Here is a 12809-nt window from a genome sequence, read left to right as displayed (position 1 = left end):
TGGATCATTTCACAGAATTTCATAGAATCATTGAACGGTTTGGGTTGGAAGAGACCTTCAACACAATCCAGTTCCAACACCTACAATTCTCAGTACACCAAGTCAGTCCTGGCAGCCCTCAGCGGGCCCTGGGCCGTGTTCCCCGCGACCGCCGCTCCGCGACGTGCCAGGAACTGCGGCACGGACGGGACCCGGCTGCCGCTCACAGCCGAGTGACGGCCTCGGGGTGCCCTCTGCCGGGGAGCCGCCTTTCGCCGCACCCGAGGAGCTCGGGTCGGGGCACCGAGACTGGCAGAGCCGCGTCCGCGAGTCGTGCCGCTCCAGCCGCGCGTCCCCGCGGACCGCAGCCGTCGTTTTTGTGAGCCGCAGCCCTCCAGGCGGGCAGGCCGGTCCCGGCCCAACCGAACTACGGTTCCCGACATGCATTGCGAAAGCCACGCGGTCCTCCCCTCCCGCCGTCCCGCGGCGTGCGTTCGCGGTGCACTCTGGGAGCTGTAGTTCTACCGAGCCACGCCGCTCCTCACGGCCCGCTAGGACTCCCCTTGCGGAGGACTCGCTTCCCCGTGATGCAAAGCGCCGCTTTACGCAAAACGCGCGCGCCGTTGAGGAAGGCCGGAACGGCTGGCGGGCCCCGGGCTCAGGCCGCGCGCCATGTCCGAGAGCGGAGGCGCCGGTGGGGCCGCCCCGGGGGGGGGAGGCGGCGGTACGGGAGGCGGAAGCGGTGCGGGGAGCGCAGGCGGCGCGGCCTCGGGCTCCGGGCCCGGAGCCACCAACCCGGCCTCGCTGCCGCCTGGGGACGCGCAGCTCATCGCCATCATCGTGGAGCAGCTCAAGAGCCGCGGCCTGTTCGATGGCTTCCGCCGGGACTGCCTGGCCGACGTGGACACCAAGGTAACGGAGCGGCTTCTGAGCTCCCGGCCCTCCCTCAGGGTGCGTTATCCGCTCAGAACGCGCGCAGTCGCAGCATCCTGCAGGTGCTGTCAGAACGCGGTCGGAGCGGCTTTCTTTCTCAGCTACCACGCGTGCTCCGAGCCGCCTGCCGGCCGTCAGCTACCAGTCAGAATCGTATTTTGCTCCCTTCGACTTCCAGTTTTGAGCCAGGACCCCGTTGCGGCACCTGCAGCCATGCCAGCCTGCGCCCCTCAACTGCAGAACCGTCCCAAAAGCTGCCAGGGGGCTGCACAAGGCGGCCACAGTGACATCAGCACTGCAGGACTGGGACACCCAGGCTGGTTTTGCTGCCCGTGGTGCTGCACTTCTGTTACCAGCGCTCATTCATCACTATGTGTGCATTTAATCCCATCTGCATGCCATCACATTGTAAAACGCATTGTCACACGCTTTCCTTGCACTGCGCTGGCTGTTCCTGGATGACTGTGTAGGTTTGTTAATTCCAGTGACCAGCAACTGATCCATGTTTCTATTGATGAAGCTCTTTGAATTTTTTGCAGAGGTGTCACAGAAACAAGTAATTTATTTCTTTGTTAGTTGCAATATGAGTCACTTTCCTAGGAATTCTGTGTTAGAAGATTTCCAGACAAGAACAGCTCTGTTTAAACCACACCTGCCTGCACATGCAGCTTGCATTTCACTGAGTAACATTATGAGCAGACAACAATTTTTAAAGAAACCTGCTAATAAGTTATTGCTAACTGCTAATCAGTTATTGCAATGCTACTCTGACAACCTGTTCTTTGCAGTTACCAGTTGTGTCAAGCACAGGCTTACCTTTGTTCAGAAAGTGAAGGGATGCAGAATATGGACAACCAAACAGTAGTGTACACAACAAAAGAAGTACTATGAAAGATTCTGGCAAGGGATTTGAGATCTTTTACCAGTTTAATGGGATTTTACTTTTTTTTTAGCCAGCCTATCAGAATTTGAGGCAGAAGGTGGACAACTTTGTATCGACCCATCTGGACAAACAGGAATGGAATCCAGCAATGAACAAAAACCAGTTACGAAATGGACTAAGACAGAGTGTGATTCAGTAAGTAAGCAATATTCTGTGTACCACTGGTAATGCTATTTGATAAACAATATACAATTATGTGTCTCATCACAGAAGCCCAATAATTTGCAGAACAACTTTCTGTTGTTGTCTCCAGCCACTAGCAGGCAGTAATAGAACTAGGCTAGCCTGATTTCCTGCAGCTAAGGGATAGCTTTTTTCAGCTCTTGAAGATACACTTCTAGCACAACAGGAAAGCCTGATTGAAGTCTGTTGCTTAGAGATTCAGGTTTTGTACCTCTTGCTGCTAACTCATCACAGCCTGAAGAATAAACCTTAGATTGTTTGACTAAAAGTCATGGATAAGAACATTACAGCTCTAGGAAGAAGGCAGTAATGAAGTTTATAAAGGCATTTATGCTTGTAAGGAAAGTTATTAGAATGTTTTGCACACAGAAGAAACTGTATTTCTCTTGATGGATACTGTGAATCAGTAGTATTTAATGTTAGTTTCAGTGTTTCTTCTTTAATGATAGAAGAGGATATTCACTGGAAGTACAGAATTTCCTATCTATACTTGAAGTCTTCGGCACTTCTATCACTTCAAGCTTCCTCTTATTTCGTGCTAATCAACCACAAAAATAAAACGGCAATAGAAAAATGTTGTATCAGAGAGTCTGTAGTTAGAAGAACATAAAGTGCTCACTGTATATAGGCTACTGGTATAAAGAATAGACAAGCAGCTATAGGAGTTTGAGGAATCCACGCCACTACTGCAAGTGCAAGATCAAGTGCTGCAGGCTGTCAAGGCATGCCTCTAGGTAGCTGTCCTTTGGCTGCACATACACACATGCTCTTACTTGGAGGTGACATGATGTGCAGTGACCCTGCACCCAGTTGCTCACCGGTCTGCACAGCATTATTAATCTTGTGGCTGCTTTTCTAAACACCAGGCACTGTCTTCATTTCCTGGCCCCTGCTCCCTTGCAGACATGACTTAAGCCCGCTAGACTGCCTGTGCCCTGCAATCCAAGAGTCTGACGCAGCCCCTGAAGCAATAAGTCATTTTGGTTACTAGTGCTCAGTTCCAGAAACGTTGCCGTGTGCTACGTGTGCTTGTTTTTTTAATTAATACCCATCTGTCTAGACTAACAGTTACAAGGAGTGAGTGACAGCAGTGTCAGTAGGGAGAAGGCCTTTTCTCCCTCAAGTTAGCCAGAAAAAAAAGAAGACTGCTCTCACCTGCCCTTCTCAGAATAGCTTATTTCCCTTGTTTGTGCCAAAATGTGTTTATTTGCTTTCATGTTGACCTCGTTTCCACATAAACCCTATTAAAGTGGCTCTTGTCCAACATACCATGTAAGTACCTGGAAGACCAGATGTCAGTCATTAATTCCATGGGGAAAATTGAGAGGGGGTTGGGAAGAAATAGGTGTTTGAAACAGTTCCCTGTTAAGGATCTTCTGAGTGGGCTGCAGTTCTCACCATGTTCATGCTAATTGCAGTTGACAGGAGGGCTCTAGAGAGTTACTGGAGGAGATTGGGGAGAAGTTTTTCTGAGGAACTGAATGACTTCTTTGTCTTTGTTCAAGGTCAGGAATGCTGGAAGCTGGAGTGGACAGAATTATTTCTCAGGTGGTGGATCCAAAACTAAACCACATCTTCAGGCCCCAGATAGAGAGGGCAATTCATGAATTTTTGGCTGCACAAAAGAAAGAGGAAAGCGTGCCAGCTCCTCCTCCAGAGCCCGAGAATAAAGATCCTCCTGCTCCATCTCAGGATGCGTCCTAAAGGTCTTGTATTTCTGCACTTACTACTGTTTTCGTGTACCTCATGTCTGTAGTTTGTATAACATAAAATAGAGAAGGTGTTGTGTTCTTTCTGGCTTGACTGGGAAGACACTTTGGTCATCAGCATGTTGTCTGTGTCAGACTGTCATCTGAGCTGCTTCCACTTAAGTATCTGCTAAAAATATATTAGAACTGAAGACATAGGTATGATGTAAAACAGCTATCAAGGAACACCGTGGGCTCTGTGAGTGCTGGTTTTGGATCAGACCAAAAGGCCTTTTATTCCTGTAAAAGCATGACTACTAGTGATCAGCAAGGAATTGGCTGGATGGCTTTCAGAACGCCATCAAATGGATTAAAAAGATAAATCTTTTACTGACATACAGCTGAAAGTGGAGTGGTGACATGTTATTGTGCTTTAGCATTGAAGTTTTTAGATAGCTCTTCTTTAGAACTTACACTGGAGTGTTGAATTGTTAATGACTGAAATATTCAGTAAGGGTAATGTCTCAGAGCAAGTAACTTCATTTCCAATCCACTGGTTTAAATAGAGCAACCTGTATCTTTCCAGCTGAAAGGACTGAAGGTGCCTTTGTCACAGACAAGTTCATTCTGGCTTTTGTGATTAAAATAACTCAAGGGGCCTCAGGGGGCAATAATTACCACTCTGTCTTCACACAGATGACTGTGCACCCCGTTTCTGAGGCCCTGTGTCATACTGTGCACGTTACTGAGGAGCACTGTCTTAACACAAATTTCCAATCCGCAGCTTTGCTGGCAAACTTGCTTTTGTCATGCAGTGTGGTTTTTAATTATGAATTGTTCCTATTACTAGTGCTTTCTGAAAGCAAGCTTTTTTCTTCCATCTACCATTGATTTATTATGATGGCAGTAGGAACAGCTACTGTAGGTTATTTATGCTTGGAATGACTACAGCAATTAGCATGGGATTTTAATGAAATGATAGAAGTTAAAGTGCCCATAGTATCATCCCAAGTTGTCTGTGACTTGCAGACATAGTGCCTTGAAACATCTCTGCATTTGTCTGGTTCAACTAATTTGAAACCCATTATGACCTGCAGCTAAGAGCAGCTGTTAATTAATATATTCTTATATACATGAATGCATTTATTCTTGAAAGTGCCATCCTCTAAACTCTTTTTTTTCTTTCTTGCAGTGAGTTCCTGATATTAAGCAGCTGCGGTTGGAAAACACATCCTGTTAGATTGACAATGGATTAGTTGTTCCATTTGGTACAGGATTGGTGTCTGTCAAAGATGATTACCCTGTATCTGACTCGTTGGAAGGCACAGAAATTCAGATGTACCCAGAGTTCTGTGTGTGGAGGGACAGCCAAAACATGGAGATATTTTTGGTGTTAATGGCAGTACAGAGAGCAGTGTGTATTCTTAGTAATCATGCCTTCAGGCAAGAGGGTGGGACAAAAAAACAAAAAAAAGAACTTGATCTTATTTGGAGTGAATAAGGAATTAGTTTGAGTTGATGTTAGACTTGGGAGAAGGGAGAAAAGCCGTTCTGGGGTCTGGGGCAGCCTGTTGGTGACTACATACAAGTTGTATGATGTCTCCTCTTATTGGGACTATATAAAAGAAAATCTTACACCTCAGCTGCATAATGCAGTGGGGAGAATAGGGGCCAGGTCAGCTGTAATCTATTGCACTGATTGCTCTAAAAAAGTACATTTCCTATTTAAAACTGGAAAGACCACTTCAGGATCAATTATCTCAATTTCTGTTGCATCACAGGAAAACGTTTACAGTTAGCTATGAGTATAGCTGGTTTAATTCTTATTTCCCAGGTAACTGTGGAAAGCAAAGGGCACCAAAGTAGTTTGAAACTTGTCTCTTTCAACTTGAAAGACTTTCCCATGAAATTTCTCAGGTGCCTAGTGGAAACTGCCCAGTGCTTTCAGCTTGAATGCATGCAGTGTCCCCTGGACGACAGTCAAATAAAAAATGCAGTTAAGTATTCTGCCTGCAAATGTCCGTACCTTTTGCAATAAAAAGCTTCAAGAAGCACGACTCCCAACTCTTTCAATTGTTTTTGGGGTTTTTTTTTTTGTTTTGTTTTGTTTTCTTTTCCTCTCTAAGGAAAATCTGCTTAAAAAAATCCAGGAATCCTGATTGCTGGAAGCCTAACAGAAGTGCAGCCTTACACAGTTCATAGATAAATCCAGCTCTGACAATACTTTGTTAACCTCAGATGAGAGTCCATAAGATAACAGTGTGCTTTGGAAACACATCTTTAGTCTTTTATCACAAAGAAGCAGTGCTGGGTAATGTCCATTGGTTATATGTATTTGTCAGAAACAAGCGTCAGCCTTAATAGCTTCATGCTGGAACAAAGAAGAGTTGAGAATACAAGATAGGTCCTGCTGAAGAAGTGAAATTGTTCCCTTGTCTAGTAGGGTGTCAGAGTAAAGTTAACTGATCAGTTGGTTTACGTTGCTATGCTGGATATGTTAAATGCTATCTAAAGAGTCTAGTGAGGCTGACAGGTCTAAGACTAGAGTAATTCAATAAGCAGTTAGATCTTTGTGGAGCTGGAGAGGCAGGGTAGTACATTAGGAAGACGAGCCTCACATGGCCTGATTTCACAGTCCTACTCACATTCAGGTTGACTGTTTCTGGACAGCCATTTAATACATCAAGTTTGCTTTCTTATATCAATATATTCATGCTTTCAATAAAGTTCAATAAGTTCCAACATTTTTTTTCCCCATCTGATATACTAATAACGTGAAGAAGCTTAAAAGATTTTCTGCCTCCTTGGCTGTGCCTGTCCCAGTCACATGTATTTGCTTCTGCTGAATACAAGACACTAACTGCAGTCTAAAGAAAACAGGGAGTTGCATTCTTGCAAAACCAGCCCTGCAGCTCAGTGTCTGCTTTGCCCTATGGAAACGGGCAGATTGCAGAGGGGGCATGAGCCAGCCTGGCTCAGCAGGTAGGTACTGGATGGGGAACCAGGAGATGAAGAGTCCTGCTAGCTCACAGCCACAACTGGGGCAAGTTGTTTGACCTGTCTGCCTGCCTGTAAAGTTAAAATAACTTTACCTCCCTAAAGGCCTGGAGTGGGCAGGGAATTGGATGCTGTACTTGATCAATATACCAAAACAGAGCATGAGAGGAAGCATATCAGCAAGTTGTGATACAATGGTGTACAAGTGTAAGGGTTAGGCATTATAGCTGATGTGGATTTCAAGATGATTCCATACTACTTCTTGCAGACCAGGCTACAGGCTTTAATTATGCAACTTAGTGTCTATTCATGACTCCAGAATTAGAAGGAAACCTGTGTGGAAGGACTGCATGACTGCAGTCTGTTGTCCCTGTACTGGCCATCACAGCCAAGTGGTATATTAGGCAGTGACTGAAGTTCTAGCTGTTGCTTGGCTATTAATGGAGTTACCACATATCCTGTGGGACCAAAACACTGTGAAGCAAAATATCCTGATCTTCAGAGGGAGCAATAGAATAAGTGAAAGCAAGGTATCATAGCCTAAAGAACGATTCCCAGTAAAGGAAGATGAGGAAGATTAAGACAGTGGAAATCCACTGAAAAAGCCATATGTGGATACTCGCATGTTCTTTGCATCAGCTGCTGCACCTTCCTGGCTGCCTTGATGGATCTCTCTAGTCACTTTAGCCAGACGTGGCAGAGCACAAGGAAGTGGATTGCGTTAATTAAGCTCATTCAGCTGACCCTTCTGGCAAAAGCAGGCTTGAGGAATTAGTCTGGACACTGTATAGCACACATCTTTGCAGCTTTCCTGCAAAGCAAGGTGTCCTGAAGTGTTTGTAACCTACGGATCTCAGTTCCAGCAATACAGTAAACATTGTGTTCCGTGCTCTGATTAATCCAAAACTATTAAATGCATTTTAAGTTTTCACAGACGTGGCATTCCAATGCTGGTAAGGCATCAATCAGCAAGATACTCAAACAGCTGCCAACCACCTTGTCAAGACCACAGTGTGTCACCTGAGCCTAGATTTTGGACGCATGCATTCTCCTAGTCCTTTTTGCAAGTGCAAAGTGGGCTCTTGAGCATCTGAAGCATTGCTACAAAATACCAGAGGCCTGCACTCTATCAGTTAACACATCTGAAAGAACAAGCAGTAACTTCAGAAATTGTGATAACAAGACTGCTTCTGATTTCCTGCCCATAACCTTCAATTAGAGCAGGCTCATTTGGTTCAGGCCCAGCACTACAACATCAATTTAACATCATCAGCAGAAGAGGCATCTCACCATCAGTCAGGGATGCTGCTGCTTATGTGGCACTATTTGCCAAAGTATTCTGATCCACACAGATAGCTATGCAGTTCGGATGTCTCACCCAAACCATGTTCAGCTCTGCTTCCTCTCCTAATATTAGGACAAGCATGGCTGGTTCTGACAAGGCACAGACAATATGCCTGCCATAGAGATTTATCAATACATCATTTTGATCTCAGTTGAAAGGAGGAGTGCCAAGAGGTCCAGAAATCACAACGGGAGCCTTAAGGGAGCATTTGGCTCTTTTACCACATCTACAGGGATCTTCAGTCAAAAGGGATCCCATTCTCCAGCTTCTTGCCAAACTGGAGACCAGTTTCTCTCATTGCCAGTTCAAACCCACAGGAAACCAGATCGGCTTGACCGCTTCACAGTATTTTCCTGTTCATATTGTAGTGGAAAGGTCAGCTTAATTCCTTGCAAACGGCCTCCACACCACAAGAACCAAATCTCACAGGTGACCAGCACTCCCTGCTCCCTTTGCTCCTTACGAATAGGCTGTGTGCAACGCGGCCATTCTCAGTGTGGCCATAAGAGGGAGATAAGCCATTGCTTCTTGCTTCAGAATCCACGTCTGCTCACAAAGCCGGAGCAGAGGCAAAGCTCCACGTCTTACACTGAGCTGTGAAGGAATCACGCAGCAAGGTGTGCAGGAAGTCCTCAAACACAAATGACACGGCAAATATTTCAGCTTCTCAAGAGGTTCAATAGCGAGAACCACAAAGCAGGCAGGATTATAGAGAGCTTGGGGAGAAGAGTGAAGGAAACAATCAGCTCCAAAGCATAGATTTAGGTGGTGAAATCCTATAAATCCCAACCTTTCCCACTCTGTAGTTCACTGATCTGGTCAGACACCAACATGCTGAGGCTCAGTTATGCTAGTGCCCATAGCCCCAGATGTCAGTGCCACAGGATTATGTCAGAATCATAGCTTCTGTTCTTGCATTTTTGTCATTCTGCTGCTGAGCCCACACCAGCACCAAGCCAGCCTCTGAGACACAACTGGGCAGCGCCCACGGCACTGATATCTGCCCTCGTCTGGAAGGCACAGCACAGCAGCATCCTGCTGCAGCCACCCAGCCAGGAAATGCCCCCCACAGCAGGACACAGCAATGCAGCTTGCCTTGTAGAGCTTGGGCCTTGGGAAGGACAAGCAACTCCATGCTGTACATGCATCAACTTCAGAAAGGATTTGTAACAGAAAACCATTACATCTACGAGCTTCATTACATCTACAAGCTTCATATTTCATTTCAACTCTGCGAAAGAGAGATAAAATAATCCTGCTTCAGAGAACCTCTAAAGATTTCACGTTTTCTACAAGGAGGACAACACATTTGTAGCAAAAACTAAATCTGAAATCCAGCCTCAAAACTTCCCCCTCAGCACTCCTGGTGAGGCACCAGTGTGTTCATCACCCCTCCCAAGTCCTCTTGCTTCAATTTTGTGACCCAGGCAAGTTATCTCCAACTCCTACCACCAAAATGCAGCAAAACAAAGGTTGTCCCAACCAAAACAACCTCTCCCAAAGAGCATCCTCCAGCACCAGCCTGAGCTCCCTGCCTTCCACCTACTGTACTCCCCCACCAGTAAAAACCATGCCACAAACACAAGAACTTGCAAGAAAACTCAAAGAAAACCCCATTCAGCCTTACCTTGCTCTGGAGAGACACCCACTGCACTCACCCCTAGCACTGTGCTTCCCACCCAACTCAGTTCCAGCTGAGGAGCTCAAGCACACAAATTGAGCACACCTGCACTCAGCACACACCTGAGCTGCTGTCCTCCCTCCCTCCTGGGGTTGTGTTGTGTAGTGTCACCTCCAGAGAGCTGGAGTTGGTTCCAAGGGCTTCTTCCCACAGGGAGCCATCATCTGATGCAAAAGCCCAGCTTCCAAAAAACTCTATAGAAAAGTATTGGGCAGCTGTTGACCCCAGGAGCAATACCTATGTCTCCTGGCTCCCCAAAATATCTCCCCTCTTTCCTGTAGGGATGCCATGAAGGTGCAAATGGGGTCTGGCAGCCAACCTCATCAGATTTTTATAGGGACAGATTTCTTTCTGCTTTGTAAAAATGATTAAACCCAACATCGTTTCTCTGGGGGCATCGGGAGGGTACCAGGACGTTGCTCTGCCTTGAAAACACTTACAAAATCTCCCCAGAAACCCAGCGGGGCAGGGACTCCCCAGTCTCATCTCCATCAGTCTCGGAGAGCCGCAGGGGTCCGGCAAGACCTCGCTCCAGCTCGCAGGGAGGGGGTTGCTGAGAGAACAGCACGCCTTATTTAACCGTGATTTAACTCCCCTCACCCTCCTCCCGGCCGCCACTGCCGACGTGCGCCGGCGAGGGTACAGCCAGCATGGGGGGGCTGCGGCCGCTGGGTTCACGGCCCCGGCTTGCAGCACAGCACAGCTCCACACATGGGAGAGCAAGCCCATAAAGAAGTGTTTGACAGGAAGGACAACCCCTTGGCATCATTCAAGACTTGAAATTTTTCTTTTCTTTTTGTTTGTTTGTTTTTCTTGTTGTTGTTGTTGCCATAAACATACATTTATTTATTTTTTTTCCTGGTCAAACCAGATGCTGTCCTGAAGGCTAATTTGCTATTTGGCAGCACTGTCACCATGGAGCTGCCGAGGACATTATGGGGCTCCACGGCAAAGGGCTGGAACAGGACTGATCATGCCAGAGCACGATCAGTGCTCTCTCACTGAGAGCTGCTGAGGGTTTTGGACAAGAAATCACAGAATCATCAAATGGATTGTGTTAGAAGCAACCTTAAAGCCCATCCAGTCCCAAACCATCCTGTGGGATGAGTGCCTCTCATCAATCAGGCTGTGTGGCATCTCCAGGGATGAGGTATCCACAGCTCTGGGCAGCAGTGCCAGTGTCACTCACCACTCTCAGTGTAAAGAATTTCTTCCTAACATCTAACCTAAATCTCCATTCTTATAGTTTAAAGCCATGCCCCCTTGTCCTATCGCTATTAGACCATGTAAAATATTGGTCCCTCTCCTGCTTATAAGCTCCCTTTGAATGCTGGAAGGCTGCAATGAGGTCTCATTGGAGCTTTCTCTTCTCAAAGTTGAACAAGCCCAACTCCCTCAACCTTTCTCCATAGGAGAGTTACTCCACTCTAAGCATCTTTGTGTCCCTCCTCTGGATCCGCTCCAAGAGCTCCACATCATCTTCTGTTGGGAGCCCCAGACCTGGATGCAGTACTCCAGATGGGGCCTCACAAGAGCAGAGCAGAGGGGGACAATCACCTCCCTTCCCACTGCCACCCCTCTGTCAATGCAGCTCAGTACACTGTTGGCCTTCCAGGCTGCAAGTGCACACTGCTGGCTCACGTCCAGCTTTTCATCCACCAAGACACACAAATACACCATTTATGTGGTCAGAAGCTTCATTTGCCCTCAGATTGCATTCATGCACAAGTCGGCTGTCTTGGGAAGCCAGAAAACAGAAGTGCAGGTTTGGTGGGTGACCCTCAGATTTTGCATCACAGGTGGCAGTGGTGCACGGACCAAAACCCCCTGCACTGCAGAGCTGCCTGAAGGGAGAGAGAGTGGGGATCTGTGTGTCAGATCCAAGGAAGAGAAGGGATGAAGCACTACCATGAGAGGAAGAACCATCTCTACAGCATGGTGTCCTCTGTAGGCTGGCAGTTCCATAAGCACCACAGCTTATAGAAGCTTCTGTGAAACTCCTGAGAACACCCATGGAAAGGAGTTTTCCTGGCCAGCACCTCAGACACAAGAAATCTGGGGAGCTGTGAGTAGAGCAAACCATGAAATAAATATTAGGTTCCTCTGCAGCTTGTAAAACAAAACAAAACAAAAACCCGACCACATTTAAAAGAAGTGCTTGCTTTCACAAAGCAGGGAAAACTTCCAGGCTTATAATAAAGAGACATGGCCCCGTAGGATTTCCTGGATAGGATTCTTCCAAACCTAAGGACATATTTGGTTGTTCCTCTGACTATTTGCTGTCTCACCATTAGATGTATTTGAAAGTTAATTAGCTGCCTGGAACTCAGCTCCTAGCAGGACAGATACAAGCTTAGGAGTCTGTCCCTCTCCAGCTCAGCACCTTCTGTTATACATAAACAAAATCCCTCTCCCATCCAGAAGAACAGTGTCACCCCAGAGGCTTCAAATTTTGGAGGAGAGTAGGTCTGAGAGGCAGTAGAAGGAAGGAATCACAGAACACACCCTTTCTCTCACAGTTTTGAATCTTTTTGTGATGAAGAATTTGTAATGTTTGTAGTTACAACGCGTATGTCATCCCTTACTTCTGTGATTGCACTTTATTTGACTGCAGAGAGCGAAATCAAAGGGATGGTAATGCAACTGGGCTGACGTGAAGGCACAGCTCAGCCACCAGCCTGCAGGACACCGAGGCACTGGGAGTTACTGGAAGGTGATCAATGGGAGAGCTCCCAGCCACGCCAGCACTTCAGGCTTCTGGTAGTGTTAACCCAGGGCGGTTGCAGCGTGAGATCCCATCCAAGAGAAATAAAGGCATGGAAATAATGTTCTTGGGGATTGGGAGAGGGTTCCAAAAGAAACAAGTTTACAAGATACTGGCTCATAATAGTAATTATATCACTCTCACTGAAAAGCTGCTTAGTGACACATAGACAAGAATTGGTCAGAACCCCAAGATTTCCAGTAGAAATAAGGAGAAGGGTTTTTTACCTGTTTTAGTGAAGGGAAAAAGAACCTGAGTGGACATAGGCACTCCTAAACAGAAGGAGGAGGCTGAAA

At 46.7% G+C, this 12809-nt stretch overlaps 1 protein-coding gene across 1 annotated transcript; it reads left to right on the top strand.

Annotated features, from left to right (window-relative positions):
• Positions 1-651: 651 nt before the first annotated feature.
• BOD1 (biorientation of chromosomes in cell division 1) lies at positions 652-3742 on the top strand (the record flags this gene model as incomplete). The annotated part of the gene is made up of 3 exons (XM_079542327.1): positions 652-891; positions 1866-1990; positions 3544-3742. The coding sequence occupies 3 exons, from the start codon at positions 652-654 to the stop codon at positions 3740-3742; spliced, it is 564 nt and encodes a 187-aa protein (XP_079398453.1).
• Positions 3743-12809: the final 9067 nt, after the last annotated feature.

The sequence above is a fragment of the Tetrao urogallus genome (genome assembly GCF_951394365.1).
Source record: "Tetrao urogallus genome assembly, chromosome: 14".
Classification (NCBI taxonomy): Eukaryota; Metazoa; Chordata; class Aves; order Galliformes; family Phasianidae; genus Tetrao; species Tetrao urogallus.
This window is presented reverse-complemented; position numbering and strand designations above follow the sequence as displayed.